Source organism: Spea bombifrons, chromosome 13 (genome assembly GCF_027358695.1).
Source record: "Spea bombifrons isolate aSpeBom1 chromosome 13, aSpeBom1.2.pri, whole genome shotgun sequence".
Taxonomy (NCBI): domain Eukaryota; kingdom Metazoa; phylum Chordata; class Amphibia; order Anura; family Pelobatidae; genus Spea; species Spea bombifrons.
In genome coordinates, this window is record NC_071099.1 from 17,537,009 (window position 1) to 17,554,048 (window position 17,040).

At 40.9% G+C, this 17,040-nt stretch overlaps 1 protein-coding gene across 1 annotated transcript; it reads right to left on the reverse strand.

Moving 5' to 3' along the window:
• Positions 1-1,797: 1,797 nt before the first annotated feature.
• ZPBP2 (zona pellucida binding protein 2) lies at positions 1,798-15,602 on the reverse strand. Its single transcript, XM_053452774.1, has 7 exons — positions 15,536-15,602; positions 13,174-13,299; positions 11,590-11,748; positions 9,671-9,889; positions 5,018-5,103; positions 4,264-4,441; positions 1,798-1,955 (listed from the first exon to the last, which is right to left on the reverse strand). Exons 1-7 carry the CDS (start codon positions 15,600-15,602, stop codon positions 1,858-1,860), a joined length of 933 nt encoding a protein of 310 aa, XP_053308749.1. The 3' UTR covers positions 1,798-1,857.
• Positions 15,603-17,040: the final 1,438 nt, after the last annotated feature.

The window sequence follows — 17,040 nt, forward strand, 5'->3', positions numbered from 1 at the left end:
TAGGCCGCACCCTAAAAGTTTGGTGCTTTTTTAAAGAAAAAGTTTTTTTTCTTACCAGAGCAGACTCCCGGGTGTTTTACGGGGCCGGAGGGGGACATCTATGCACATCGTGTATACAACTCCCGGTGCCGGCACTCAGCAGAAGTGCCGGCACCGGAAGTTGTATACGCGTATTGCGTAGATGTCTTCCGCCGGCCCTGCAAGACACCCGGGAGTCTGCTCTGGTAAGTCGGGCGGGGGGGGGATGTAAAATGCATAGTGCGGACGTTCACCGGCAGCGGTGCATCGCCGCTGCCGGTGAACGTCCACGCGATGCGCTTAGACAACCTCCCGTGCCGGGACTCCCCCACGTGGGAAGTGCTGGCAGGGGAGGCTGTCTGAGCGTATCAGACAGTAGGATGCAGGTCCCCTGCACCGCTGCGGGGGATCTGTATCCTAACCCCGCTGCCTGCCCGGCGCCCGGGACTGCATGTCCCGGGCGTCGGGCGCTAGACCCCGAATATAGGCCGCATATTCGAGCCAATACGGTAATTTGGAGCTTAGCAGGATATTAGATTGGTATAAAACAGATAAAACAAAATAAATAGTTCATATGTGCTCAACAAGCCCTTTATACATCACCAAAGCACACTGTTTGTTCTTGTCTAAGAAGGGTGTCTTTGTTGTGACTGCCATGCCTTCCAAATCCCTTTCTACCTGTAAGGTCGCGTTAAATTCTGCCGGTGACTCACCTTTGAAAGCACAGAACCTTCAAGAAGCCCCTGCTGGGTGCTTTGGAGAGAATAGGTTTTTCCCTCTAGAGCATCCGGAGCTTTCGCTCAGACATTCATGGAAAAGGTCAGTCGGCATGAGCCGAAAGTCTTCCCGCAAAGCGAAGAGCAGGTTGGGGCTCTTGGGATTTCGTGGTGCATCAGGAACTGCTTTTGTAAGCCTGGCGTGATTTGTGATGACACCTCTAAGCTTTTATTAGCTCCGTAAACAGGACTGTAATGATGGGCAGCGTGAAGACACACAGTTCTCAAAGAACAAGATCGAAGTAGCTTTTCAGTATGGGGACGTGGATTACGTTTATAATACAGTCTATAGTAGTAGACTACTAAAACGTGCAAAAAAAAAGAAAAGAGTTGGCTGGAAGAGAAAATATCATAAAAGAGTTTACTTTCCGTTGCCTTGGTTCAAGAGCGTGGTTTTGCCCTGATGCACATTAATACCCAGAAGCATATTATATTTAATTTATATAGCGCCAGATGATTACACATCCATGCTCACACACACATAATTACACATTCATGCTCACACACACATAATTACACATTCATGCTCACACACAAGTACACATCCATGCTCACACACACAAAATTTAAATATTTTATGATTACTTTAATGGGCATATGGAAGGATTTTGGATAATACCCCGTGCACGGGGACACCATTAGAATTTAAAGGCTTCTTTTGTGCATTAAAGTGCATAAGATGGCTAGAGTGTCCCTTTAAGGGGAGAGATTATACATTCCATATTATCTCTAATATATTTCTTTCTGCATGGCTGATCACATGTTTTTTTCCCATAACCTTACAAAGACAAGCAGCGATAAAACAAAGTAGATAACTTGCAAATTGTAGAAGTAAACATATTGCACCCTGAAGAAGCTGTCTACAGCGAAACGCGTAGTGCGCATGCGTGTCCTGAACACAAAGTGAGACGTGCGATAACTTAATGGTGTGGGAATTAATATAAACCCAGACATATCCATTATTTTATAGCTTATAAAAAAAACCATACACCTCTGCTAAAACATATCGTCTGTTTATTCAAACTGTGTCACCTGGTACAAGACGTAAAGATCTCTAGACTCTCTAGCAGGCAGTAGCTCCATAGTATGGGATTTTGATGTCCTTGCAAACTTCACAGTGACGACTGTTATCCGGATTAAATTTCCCCGGGTCACACACTACTGCAAATAAATAGAAAAAAAAAAACAAAACAAAAAGTAAAAATCCTGCTATTATTATTTTACTAACCTACCAAATGTAAGGCAACTTCTGGGAGTGAATGGGGTAAAACCTTAATCATTTTTCAATCTAAGTATCTCTACAATCCGATAATAAAAATATCTATCGTAAGCATAAATATTGGGGACTAATCCCACTATATGGCCATGAATCGCTAAACCTGGCAAATTCTGTATGCAAAGCCCGGTTTATTCAGACGCTGGGCATTTAATCCCTAATCTGCATTCGGATTCACGGAATTGCACGGTTACATACGAGAGGAGACGTCGGAACGGGCATTCTGGCGATGGGTGGTCTACCGCTACGTGTCCATTTAGACAATTTAACCCTACAACCATGATGATCGTATGTAACTGTAACGCATGCGAAAGATATTGAAGGAAATGTTTGTATTATTATAAATCATTATAAAGGGTCTCTCTCTGCAGCCCCTGATTCCCTGATATATCAATGGTTTGGTGGGATTTACACAGCAGAGCGCATACAGTCCAGCGGGTTTAGCGTGTGCACATAAATCTCTCACACGAGAGCGCATGTTCATGTTTTCAAAAATACTCTCCTTATTTAATCGGAGGTAAGACCACCTGCATTTACTGTCCAAATTTGCAACAATGTATCTTATTTTATTTTAAAAAATCCACTTTAACATTAATTTCACTCTCCAGCAAGAAAACAATGAACCCTTTAGCAGATCTGTTATTATATTACATAAAACAAAAACAGCCAAAAGTGGAGCAAAAACAGAACCGCAGAGAGGCTGGTGTACTGCAGCTTCTCCTAAAACTACCTACCCCCCCAACAGGTAAATAAACGTTAAACACTGCTTGTTAATACCTTTAAAAACCCGTAATGGATGTTTTTTTTAGGCATCTGTTATAAATAGTTGAGCCTGGCTGTAAAAAACATTGGGCTGTGAGCATTTTGAAAGGCTTTATCTAAACCTTCTTCTGCTTATTACAAATATAATAAACTGCTATATAGTGCGCTACAAATATATATTAAAAAAAACACATATAGGCAGCATTTTTTGCGTTAATGTTTTGCCTTAGGGTAGTTGTAATGACGTACGGTAACAGCAGAAAGGTCGGAATCCTGAGGCAGCCTGTGTCGTATAAGCGAAATAATAATTGCTTAAGTATAGGAGCAAGAATGAATTGCTGTGTTAGGGTTGGAGAGAACAATTATTATCCGAGGCAAATGCTAAGGCAATCTATATATCAGTGAGTTACCAGCGCCGGCGAGGAAAATAACTGTTTACGGTAAAAGCTGAATGATATTTGCCTGCGTGAAAGACTCAATTACCACCCCCAGCGAGAGAAAATGCAGCGCAATCAGAAAACCCCAGTCACCACTTCCCTAGTCCATGCTGCACATTATTCTAACGATTGTGCCAAGATGTCTGACAAAGAGGAGATTACATGATTCGTCTAAAGCAGTTTCATGGATTAAAAAATCCTGGATGCAGACGTGGAGATACGTAAGGTTTTTTTTGGTGGCTTTACCGGCCTCGATAGCCGCCAAGAGTTTGGAGAAATGCTAACCTGCGGAGATGTCCTAACCTTGATTATAAAGCTTGGTCAACATTGGCTGCAAAAATGGACCAGGAAACGACCAGGAAACGAAGTCAAGGGCAAACCTGGTCACAATGGGTCAATCAACTTTAAAATAATGTAGGAGCAATACCATTAACTCAGACCAACCATGAAGGAGCAGAGCTAATTTAGGCAGCCTGGAGCGGAAGCAAGGTAATTGAGGTCATATATGGTCATTGTGCATGCGCAATAAGTGATCACGTGACCACGCGTTCCGCCTGGCGGTCTGCCTCACGGTCTGTGAGGCTGTGAGGTGGCGGGTTGGGAGATGGAAGCTACCTCAGAAGATTTCTGGCGGGTCGAGGAGGTCAGTGGAGCGGGGTCCGGATGCAGTAGACCTCGGAGTGCAGCTGGAGTATTGTTGTTTTTTACATTATACTTAAGCATAAAGGGTACACTTGAGAATGTGAATAATTTGGAAGTTGAAAATTCCTTAGTTAGTGTAATAAATTCATATATGTGATAAACTAGAGAGCACAAAAGTTATCATTCAAGCCGTGAAACGTTACTGCCATATAATAACATTAAATATATGGAGAGAAAAAAAAACACTTTAATTTTCTGTGGAAATGTGCAGCTCTGAAACTGGAGATTTTTTTAAACAGGCGCAGTATGTTTAATTTATCTGTGAATGAAAATGAGCGGGAAAGAACTTTACCACAGCAGCCGGAGCAGTCTCTGTGCGTGACCTCATTTTTCCCAAATCCTGGTCGGCAGCTGTCAAGCCGAGTGATCGCCACGCTGTGCTCAATATAAGTGATTTCTGGGACATTCAAGAATTCCTCTTTCAGTGCGATGGGCTGCGCTTTGAAAAATTGGATTATGAGGTGTCGGGCCTGCGGTGTGGGGGGAAAAGAAACAAAAATCACAACACAGCAACAAGAAAGAATCAACAGTACTGGAAAATGGATGAAAAAAATCTCAAAATTCATGGCTCTCGCATAGTTAAAGGGTTACGTCAGCCAACATATGCACGTTAACGCACGTGACAAATAGACGTTATTTAATAAACATAAGGTATGATTTTGGAAACTCTGAAACAGGAGTCCCTTTTGTATTCGGCTGACCTTCTAATGTAAATGTAAATTCACGTAAGGTGTTTGAGATTAGAATTTATCAGAATCACAAGCATGGGCGATGGTGGGCCTTGACTGTTGTGCTGAGGAGGTGTAGGCTTTTTGGCGGGAATTTTGGGGGTGGAGTTGGGGGAAGATTATATAAGTGGCTGCTTTCCCGGGCTCAGGAACCATTTTTTTGTGGTTAGCTTACCCTCCCTTTTTTTTAATGGGGAGTTAAGCCTAGCCCGGAGAATCGAAGCTACAACAGTCATAAAATCAGCAGTCAGTAACCGAAATATTCTCCATTATTTTGATCTGTTGACCCATCGACTACCTTTTATGTGACAATCTTACCTTCTGCACCCTCCTATTCGACTCATCCGGGCAGTCAGGTCGAGTCCCATTGCACAGTCTTTCCCAACCGTGACCAAAAGAATTAACTGGGGTAAAAAAATATATATATATTAGGACCGTGATAAAGAAACTAGTCAAATAAAATAGCCTAAAAAGGCAGGTGATACAGAGCAAAGATATGCTGTGATTCTTCTAACAAGACAAAGCATTCAAAACATCGATAATTCTGGTTATTCCGCGAAAGCACACTGTCCTTAATATATCTTTAAAACTATTATTGTTTTTTTCCCAAAACACCGATACGTTTCTTCACAACGCGCTTGATGTTCACTTAGCCTTGATCTATAATGAAGGCAATCACTGTGAACGAATACAGATTGATTGGAGTGTGGATATACTAAATGGTATGAAAGTAATCTGAAGATGACCCTAGATGAAAGCGAGGGTTTTCTACTACGAGAACGAACGCCCCTCCGGCCATCGAATAGTTAAAACCTGCCGCGCATCAGTCTCTGGCTAACTATTGACATCATACTTAGTCATGGCTTATCTTAATTTGGGTTTCATTAATCATTGTGTCTGTTAGTCACGCTGGCAAGAGGCCACCGCCGGTTTCAGGCAATTGATCTTCTGCGAACGGCAAACAATGGAGATCCAGCGGGTTTCCAACAGGGAGAGGATCTCGTTGGGGCTCGATAATCAGGCCAAGTTCTAGTGCATTCACAGCCATAAAAAAATAAGCGCTTTTCAATTATTTTCTCATTTTTAAGTATTGTTGCGGATAACTTGTACATAAAATCATAAAATCCATCAGGAAGTAATGATAGGAAAGGTATAAATGTAACGAAATCCCTTAACACTTAAATCGAGGCACTGACGGGGAGGGTAATTCACATAATTCACTGGTTCCTGGAGCCAACCTGTCTGCTACCTCCTGACCCTGTCCAGCCAGGAGCTTCTCTGGCCGCAGAACGCCATTCTTTCTCGCTGGTTTGCTATTAGCAGACGGAAAACAGGCAAAAACAAGAAAAACTAGAAAAATAGGAAGGAACACAATATCCCTTTATGTCTTAATAGCTAAATAAAGGTGTGTGTGCATTATGCGCTTTTCCTACTGATTTCAGGGGTTACCAAACCCCGAAATGTCACGGGCAGGTCCACCAACATTGTGTAGGTGACAAGAAACATGGCCGTGCTTAATTTCTGGTATCACGCATGCACAGCTGCCAATGGTTGGGACACTGGCCAGGAAAGCTGGGATATAATTGTTTTCTTCTAGACCATCCCGGCAAAGACGATAAAGGGGAACGCACAGTATCATTAAAATAAGCTTTTAAAATCCATGTTTCAGGCAGCTGCATATTATTCTAACCCAGGGGTAGGCAATCTTCGGCTCTCCAGATGTTGTGAACTACATTTCCCTTGATGCTTTGCCAGCCTTATGACCGTGAGAGCATTATGGGAGATGTAGTCCACAACATCAGGAGAGCCGAAGATTGCCTACCCCTGTCCTAAGCCAACCGACTAGACCAACGCCCTGAGTCCTTAGACGCCTGTGGTGAACAATAGAATGCCTATATCTTAATAACCTAGATGCATGAATGAAAGTCTTTTGGGGTGGGTGCGGAAAAACCAGGGTTTTTTGTCCACGCCAACCTACATTACCATGTGCCATGCCGTATTTTATGGCCAAGGGGGAAAAAAATCCCATGGGAATTCTCCTTTATTAAAAGAGGAGAAATAATGAATCACGCTAATAAATCATATTAATAACTTCCCCCCAGTGACATCCACATAAATAGGATTTCTTACACATGTATAATGGAATTTTCATCTGTAGCCTACATTAAATATGATATTTACCAAACTATAAGTTCCGATATTTGTCAAAGGTGGCAGATCCTCCAACTCCTAACCATGCCCCCGTATTAAGGCAGCGGGCTTCATTTTATAGACGTAGGGCTAATCCTTCTTCATTTAGTCCCTTCCTGCCCCCCCCCCTTTTTTAATAGCGGCGTTAACAGCTTGCATTTGTGGGCACAGTGGGCCAATTTCACCGCGTCAGATTTATAGCCACCCTTCACGGATGTCTCCAAAGAGATATGGGCCATGTCGAAAAGATATGATTAGTGATGGGTGTTAAGAGAATGCTGCTCAATAATATTGACACAATTGTGATGGAAATTCAAAAACGGGGGCTGGCTGCGTTACGCCATAACTCAGTAAGTTATGTCATTAAATAGGACAACACAACTATTCTATTTGCCCAGCGCTATTTTTTGTTTTTATAAAGCGCTATCTTTTTTCCACGGCTTTGTACAAAGGGTAAACAGGACAAAAAAAAACCAGTGTATCGCATAATCTAGAAATACCATATTTGTCACATTTCCCCTTAATTCTTACATAGAACATTATATATTTTATTAGCACTAAAACAGTAGCTTAAGGGGCTTTTAGTCCCAAGTCTACTCTTTAAACTCATAGCCCTCCTTTAACTGTGAATGTTAGAGGATCAGCTCTTCTGGCAAGAGAAATGTTGCATTTGGCCATTCCTTATGATTTAAAATGTACCACCTACAAACTCTTAGTTTAGGGGGTTCACCTTTAAAGGAGGTTTTGTGTGGCATTTTGAGTATTATGTGACTTGAAATTCCATAACGTAGAAGTCCAAGAAAACCAATACATAGAACCCTAAAAACATGAAAATTAAATCTTACGACGGTGCTCCTAGTGTTGTAATCCAGGACGTACCTCCAGGGATGCATAATAAATCGGAAGGAACTAAGCAAACAGCAAAAGAGGTTATACAGGAAGACATGAACCACAAGCACGGTCAGATGTCTGGTCATTACGTAGGTGGATACGATCAAGATTATTGGCTGTAAATATGTACGGGCTCAAAATGCATTGTTTTCAATGGGTTTAGGGACCGCCCATTGTCCTTAAGGGGTTAAAACATGATGCCTAATACAAAAGCAAAAGAGAAATCCCCAATGGATACTGTAGCACTGTCACACAGTTAAAATCCAGGCTATCCACCCATAAAAAACAATCAATATTGGAAACACTACAACAATGGACTTCATGGCGTGGTGAAGAAGTGAGATCACGGTGCTGGGTGTTGATACATTGAGTGCGATGCGAATCACTCCATAAATAATGGAGTGGAAACAAATACATTTAAAGTATATATTGACGTGTTCCCAACAAACTCCACGGCTGCCGATTACCACCGGATATTCTCTTTCCAAGAAAAACATAGATGATAGGATTAGTCAACCCGGGGAAGCGTTTGGGCTTCAACGGGATCTAGAGCTCCAAAGTCATTCATAAAACACAGGCTACCTTCTAGAGTAACCGAGAACAAGACGTTGTAGGGATTGTGCATACAGAACAATTCTGTTTCCCAAAAGTGAAACCAAATCTAGTTTTCTTTACTGGTCACAATTTTTTTTTAATTTATTTAAAGGGTTAAAGGAAAAAACTTTGGAGGAACACCATGCATTAGCGAGGACTAACAGCTGGCAGATGATAGCCCAAGATACTCTATGGTCAGAATCATATGGCGTGAGGGTCTAACATAAAATCAAAAGCACGGCCTGATCTGTTACATACATTAACTGCCAAAAAGTACCGTACACAGTCATCAGGGTGCATGTTGAGATACCGGCAGCATCACGTTACTGGAACACAGTATAACACGTGCCTCTTACATTGCATGCAATTTCTAGCGTGATAAACAACAAAATACCAGCAGTTAGCATGTTCTAAAAGGTAGCATCACACGATATATCTTAGTGATCTTTAGATCCCGTGCTTTTTGATTTTTTCAGCATTATTAGGGATTTCTCGCTAATGTCTTGTAAAGTAAGCGCTGTGTTGACTATATAATAAGGAGTAATATAGGGTGTCAAAAAGGCATTCCCTATTTAATTATGTTCCGTAGTGAGATGTTTTTTTGCTGTGTGCATGAGTGCCATCTGTGAGTGAGATTTGGGAACAGCAAGTGAGAGAAAAGCACATTTTATCTGTATTGTTATATTATATGATTTCACTACCCTCAACACACTGATCAGCCATAACATTATTATCGTGGCGGTGGGTGGGATATATTAGCCAGCAAGTGAACATTTGGTCCTCAAAGTTGAAAAATGGCCAAGCATAAGGATCCGAGTGACTTTGACGAGGGCCAAATTGTGATGGCTGGACGACTGGGCCAGAGCATCTCCAAAACTGCAGCTCTTGTGGGTCTGCAGTGGTCAGTACCTATCAAAAGTGGTCCAAGGAAGGAAAAGTGGTGACCTGGCGACAGGGTCATTGGCGACCAAGGCTCAATGACGTACGTGGGGGGGCGTAGGCTGGCCAAATCCAACAGACGAGCTACATCACGTGGCTGGCCGGGCGAGAGCATGGAGAACACACGGCACCTGGATGCATCAATGGAGGCCGCACCTCGCAACCTACAGGACTTAAAACCTCTGCAGATACCACAGCACACCTTCAGAGCTCTAGGGGAGTCCATGCCTCGGCGGGTCAGGGTTGTTCTTGCGGCAAAAGGGGGGGCTACACAATATTAGTCAGGTGGTTGTAATGTTATGGCTGATCGGTGTATGACATTTCATTTCATTCTCACACAAAAAGAAAAGCAATCACCTTCGAAGGATATAAACAGCTCGTTTAGTAAATGGTCTTCAGCGTCTCTCACTACGTGGCAACGATAAAATGAGTTTTTCAGCTGGCAGCCCAGGTCCCCGGTGATATCTTTCACGGTGGCGATGAGAAAATCAAAAAACCTGGCGTTGGCGAGATGTTCACAAGGCATGGCGGTGTATCGCACGCTGATTCGGTACGTATAATCCGGCACCTGGTATGCTGTGAAATAAAGACTCGTTATAGATCTACAATGGTTTCCGAAAGCTTATTCGTTCCACTCAACAGATCTACATCTAAACTTTGTCACGTGCTAGAAGTTCTCGGTAACTCTATGCCGAGAAACACAATGTTTCTTTGAGGATCTGGGCACAAATAGAAAAGTAACAAGTGTTTCAATGACTCTGGATACATTTCTATCTATTCTCATTTTAAATTCCAGCATTCAGCATTCTACATTGTTATTTTTCGATGAAAGCGCCCCCCCGATTCACACTGAATCGAAGAATAAAATGCATCCCTACGCCTCTTTATTTAGCTTTCCGTAGTCTTCTGAGTTACAGCATGGTGCGGGTAAGTGTAACAATAGACATCTATTTCATTCCGATGTTGGATTATACAATAACCGGTTATGTTTGTTAGTTATGTTATTAGTTGTGACGTGATGGGTTTTTTGTATTGTCCATGATAACAGCATCTTTGTTGGTTCCAGGAATGTAGAATGTAAAGAAGTCATAAGAGTGATGCGCAGTCTACGTTACGAGATGTGGGATTTTGGAACAATATTCACTAAATATTCACTATTTAGAATTCTATGTAACCATCTCGCTGGGTAACACCGTAGCATCTTCTCCCTTCATAAGGACCCGTAACACAAGAAATACCCATGAAGAAAGAGTAAGTCCCGTGGATTTCGGAAATGATGATGAGGGTGTGTCTGTGGAAGATGGAATCTGATTGGCTGCTGTATCACGTGTGACATGTCTGCGATGTGCAAAAAATGGTGACCCTTGGGCTTTGTTTAACTTCACTGTGTAGTCAAATGATAGAGGTTACGTATAAAAAAATTATTCTGAACCAAAGTGCCAAAAGTGAGGTAAGTGGTACTGATTCCATTGGTTGCTATGGTAACTGCATCACTTATCACTCTGCACCAGAACAGCTTTTCATACGCTCCCTTTCAGCATGCTTATTTTGTTGATTGGTTTATGGGTAATTACAGAATAACTGTATCCCTTGCCTATGCTTTATGAATTCAGTTAATTAGAACATTCAGTATTAGTTATAGCAACATACAAAATAAAAAGCCACAAAAATCCTAAACGCACAGAACCTTTTATGACATTACAAGTAAAATTGTAATATAAATAACAACATGGTTTACTTAAGGAAAAAAGACACATTACCAGATCTACGTCAACTACCATGGGCTTGGTGTTGGTAGACAAAGAGACTATGATACTCACAGGCCGGGCTACGCATAACGTTTAAATAATGGGGAACCATTGAGTCGGGGGTCTGTCAATGACCTTCTCAACACATGGGGGCGTTGCTTCTCCATGCATCCCACCTCTTAGTAGAGAGGGCAATCTGGCTGTGGGGTGGGATTGGCTGAGTAACATCTTGGCCCAGTTGAGATCTTGGACTGAGACCACTCAACTTGCCCTGTGCAGACACAAGAACCTGTGTGCATGAGGAAGGGCCCCGTGAGGACCTTGGGCCCCGTGAGGACCTACTTGGGAAAAGCTTAGGTTGGTTTTGCCTTCAGCCCTGATCCGGCTTCTGGTCCTTCTACGCAACCAAGACCTATCTCTCGGTAAATCCATCCTAACCTGGGAGTCATTGTATACACTTTTATTTTTTATGTGTTGTGTTGGGCATCGGAAAGGTGACATTTGTTGACGTTCGGAACGCATTCTTACCCAGCACGGTAAAAGTATAGGTTTTAAATTTCTCCTCTTCGTTGTTGTTTCTCTTGATGATGCCGTATGAAAAGGTGCAGCTGTACGACCCTGACATGGATTTGTCAAAAGACTTCAGTATGAGCTTTCCTGTTTCGGTTATATTCACATTATTGTACCCTGAGACAAAAACAGGAAATGACTGTAGCTGACAGCTGGAATATACCGCAGCGTTATATGTAGAGGAGGCTATGCAAAGACTTCCAGTAAAGTAACACAATTTGCAATATGTCACGATTAGTGAGCCTTGAAAGGTCAGAAAATCAGAAAATCGAAATCATGTTAAATGGCAACCGAAGTGGCACGCGTGAAAAATCCCACATGTGTTACCCGGTACTTCGGTAACCTAAAACATGAGTCCATTTATGTTGCAGGTGCCAATGCCAGGCAACACATAGGTGGCATTCAAAACATTGAATGGTAAGTAATTATAGACGAGTTATCACAATGTTTTGCAAATAAGAACTATGCCAGATAAGCAAATGAGTAGTCACCCCTGTGAATTACTATGCTTGGCTACCGTATATTCTGTCCAATCAAAGAACATCTACTAAAACTATACCCAAATGAAATACAAAACAACCTGTTATTATAGAGGTTCATTATCTTTGAGTCCCCTCTATACATTAAAAGTACCAAGAAAGAGCTTGGCTAATTGCATTAGCAGTCCATTCAACCCAGATGCTGGGCTTGGTACTAAAAGCATTCTTCTTCGTGATTTTGCTGACATCAGAAAAGTGTTTCATTCAGAAATCATGCACACTGTATTGGCAGAGGCGTAACTAGAAACCATAGGGCCCTGGTGCGAAAATTGCCCTGGGGCCCCCAACTTTAATTGCTGATTTATGCCATCGCTGCCCCCAAACAACTTGTCTGTGCCTCCTTTGCCCTTGCCCCCTTCCAAGATACACTCTGGCACACATATGTAAACACAAATTATACACATTCATTCTAACACACACACAATCACACATGCATGCTCACACACACACAATTACAAATCCATGCTCACACACAATTACACATCCATGCTCACACACACAATCACACATGCATGCTCACACACACACTTACACATCCATGCTCACACACACAATCACACATCCATGCTCACACACAATTACACATCCATGCTCACACACACAGCCAGCTTTCTGTCTGGCTGATTGTACACTTTGCGAGCTGCCTCTTTTTCACCGCAGGGTCATCTGATATGTTCCTGTCTCCCCATACGGGGAGGTCAAGATCGGAAGGACCCTTTCTAAACAATTTTGAGCCGATACAGAGACGGGAACAAGGGGTGGCAGGGGTTGTACTGGGCCCCCTAGAGGCACGGGCTCGGTCACAGATGAGACCCCTGCGACCCCCGTAGTTACGCCACTATGTATTGGTATGGAACAGAAGCCCCTCTTTTTTTCAAAACGATGTTAATCTTAACACTTATATGCTTCTTATTAATAATAAATGTAATAAACAGAAGATCCACAAGACTATTACTTAACTGATTCCCCTCCATTCATTTTCACAGGCCAACATTCCACTTACCTCTAAGAATTCTGTCTTTGGGCCCCACCCAGACGTAATGAGGGTCTACAGTTTCTTTTCTGGCCATATCTTCATCCATGCATACAAGAACAGGGCTGTCTTTGTTCACTTTCACATATACGTTCACTGAGAAACAACACAAATGTAAAGTTGCTTAGGAAAAAAAAATCACATCATTCATTTCTCATTCATTCTCAGGCAGAAAAGGGTAAGAATGAAAAGGGTCACATGAAGCATATCATTCCCACGCAGCAATTCTGTATAAAATTCCGTAAGTTCTATATAAAAATGATAAGTGTTGAAATAATGCATATTGTGTTCATTGATTCTTCTGACTTTATGTTTTATATATGATTTATGTACTTATTTTCTTAATACTGAATAAAAAGTCGGATGCCACTTTTTGGTTTTTGCCCCTCTGCTGCCATCGGAGCCCCGACAATCGCTTGCTATTTAGGAATATTTATTAAACAATTGAATTATAATTGTTATATTCCTGCCCAGGGATACACAGGCTACACAAATAGTGTTACTGTGGCAGATCGCCGTTGTGCAAAAAGCTGACATCACACCGCAAGCAGGTGCTGCCCCTACTTCTGCCACAACGTTTCGAACCCTGAAGAACGCTGCATAGTTAATAACACGCAAAGACTTTGAAGAGATAAATAGAAGCAAAAGGGAAGTTTGGGAGAACTTTAACAATTTTTGTTTTTGTTACTGTATGAAAATGAATGTACAAATCTATTTTGCAGCACATGTTCATGTAAACAATACTTGCATTTTAAATGAAATGGATGATGTTATTAAAAAAATGTCATTTTACGTGTATATCCTACAGAAATGCAATCTCGATGTTATAGTTTTGTGTTTGGAAGCTACTTACCCACGTGAGTTAAAATATGTATTGTAATCAGATTTTAGAAGGGATCTTATTTCATTGTATCGCAGCACAGATGCTCGATGAAGAAAAAAATGCTAAGAAATGGTTCGATTAAGGAGAAAACCAAAAAAGTGCAAAACCAACAAGAATACACAGATCAGCAATGCGTAATTCATACCATACTTCATCGATAGTTAGACTTAATCTATGCAATAGAAGAAAATCCGGAAACCGCCTCGATTTTGTGATTTAATAGTTAATTTCCAGTTGGGTGTAAAGTCTCCAAAAACACAACAGTTTGGAAAAAGCTCAATTACTTGAGAAACTTCGCCAAAAGCCTGACTTTAAAGCACAAAGATGTTCTGATTGCTAACTTGTATTACTTTATTTTTTTGTTTTATGTTTGACACTAACATAACCACTTTCACTCATGCCAATTTGATTTATTAAATGTTTTTGTTTCAATTTAATGAAAATAACTAGCCTGTACAAAATATAGAATTTACCTTTTTGAGATGATTTGCCATAAATAAAGTGCTTGGTAGTCAGGGTGTGTGGATCGCTTTCCATGGTAGCTGCATGAACTGTAAAGAAACAAAAATATACAATATTTCTTTCTTTTGCTAAAATATACCCAAATATTAATAAAATGCAATGGTTTGCAACCTGTTCAAAAGATCGTTAATTTAACCTTATAGTTATTTTTAACTGAAATATTAAAGCCATCTTATTTTTTTACTATAGTTTGTTAAAGAGCAGATCAATAGTAGGGAAAATAAATTGTAGGGAAAGTGGAGAAAAAAAATAAAATAAATGGAAAAAAATAGATTGCAGGGAAAGTGGAGAATGTGGAAAAAAAACTAATAATAATTAAAAATAGTAGGGAAAGTGAGGAAGATGGAGAAAAAATAAATAAATAAATAATAATTTTAAAAATAGTAGGAAAAGTGAGGAATGTTGAGAAGAAAATAATAAATAAATAATAATTAAAAAAATTAGACGGGAAAGTGGGGAATGTGGAGAAAAAAAAAACACATATAAAAGAGGGGAAGTTAGAGAGCACCCTGGACATTTTTTTCCGATCTTTCCAGATCATGATCCGCTGCTGTAACACGGGGACACTTTTGAGGTTATGTATAAAAGCATCTGGACCTGTGTTTAAAATTATTGCTTTATAACAGCCGTGGCAAAACACACAAAAATCTACTATTTAAACCCAATTTCTATTACATTTGAAATACCTTCTCTCGGGGGGGGGGGTTATGATGTTGGAGGCTTTAATTATTTTTTAATACTACTGAATTATACCGGTACGTTGAAATGCAATATAATTTATATGATGAATGGAGTGACAGTTAACATCGCGATCTCCTACAAAAGAGGGTCGTTACCATTTAATTAAACTGTCTAACACCAACATATTATTACGCAGGGCGGACATTACCGTACGATGTTCATTAAGCATTCCCCACCTTTCCTTACCTAACATAATAAGCACCCATGATAGAGGGCCGGAGAACGCCAGCCTGCGCCACAAATTCATTGCCATGGCGGATACAACCCCAACCTCTCCAACGTATTAAACTGCCACTCCCGTGAGGGAGCCGAATCAGCCAATCAGTGCGCAGGATGGTTGGGCTGCGTTGGGTGGCGTAATACTAGCGAGATATTTTTTTGGGAGCGAGTAGATCCTTTTTTGACTGTTTGTGCAGGAATTCCTTAGTGAAATTTAAGAAGAGCCGGCTTTTCTTTATGCTGAATTAATTTTTCTTAATGTTTAAACAAATTGAAGGCCGGCACATGGGTTACGCTCTACATGATAAGGGATTCTTATGCAATTGGCTCTCAAACTGATAAATATTTGAAAAATAAAGCTACAGTTGGATCACAGAAGTAGATAGACTCCAGACAGTCCGGTGTGGGGTAGCATCATGCAGCCAGTTGACTCTATAGTCACACGTATATTGCGCATGCCCAAGCTTTAATATGTAGCCAGGTGCGTAACTAGAAACAACAGTGCCCTGGTGTGAAAATTGCCCTGGGTCCCCCCAACTTCACCAAGTAACATGCCCTGCAGAGCCACCTTTGCCCTAAACAGCTTGTGAGCTGGACATACGTTATTGGACATACACTATACATACAGTATACATACATTCATTGAAGCTACTAAGTGGCGTTATGGGAATTGCGTGGGTGACTGTGTGTGTGAGTAATTGGTTGAGTGAATGAGGGAGCATAACTTATCACCAGTTTCACCGAAGATGTACTAGTTGACAAATTTCGCCGCCAGATCATTAAAGGGGCACTCAAGCCATCATATTCACTTTAATGAATACAGTGGTAACTGTGTGGTCCCTTTAAATTTTCCTTTTCAAATTCATGGGGGGGGGAATTCCGCAGTCCCCCCCCCCGTATGCATTTGCCCCTTTACCGCCCCCAGCTATTTTGCATGCAGGAGATATGATCGGCTGAAGACACCTCCCTGCATGTGATATACCGTATATATATATATATATATATATATATATATATATATATATATATATATATATATATAAAATTAAGAGGGAAAGCAGGTACTGGTCTCCTCAGTGTCTGAAACCCGTTTTGATAAATAATACAATCTCTGATATTATTACATTATTATATTATTATGTTATTATATTATTATATTATTGTATTATATTAGTAATTATATTTAATATATTATTTTATTATTATATTATTCATTATATTATTGTATTATATTATTATATTATTTAGTATAGTTATTATATTATTGTATTTGTTATTATTATATGATTTATTATATTATTACATTATTGTATTATATTATTATATAATATATTATGAAGAAGGATAGTTAAACCAGAGTCCCCAGATCAAACTCCCACCGGACCCCGCCCCCGTGCGCGTGACGTCACGACGCCGCATCCCTCCGCAGCCTGTCTGATACTTGGAGTCTCCCGCGCGGCGGTCACTCGGAG

Coding starts and splice junctions, on each gene's coding strand:
- ZPBP2 (XM_053452774.1), bottom strand. CDS start 15,602: ATGGCAATGAATTTGTGGCGCAGGCTGGCGTTCTCCGGCCCTCTATCA. Junction 5,104..9,670: donor GCTGTTTATATCCTTCGAAG/GTGATTGCTTTT, acceptor TTTTTACCCCAG/TTAATTCTTTTGGTCACGGT. Junction 1,956..4,263: donor AGACTGCTCCGGCTGCTGTG/GTAAAGTTCTTT, acceptor ATTTATTTGCAG/TAGTGTGTGACCCGGGGAAA.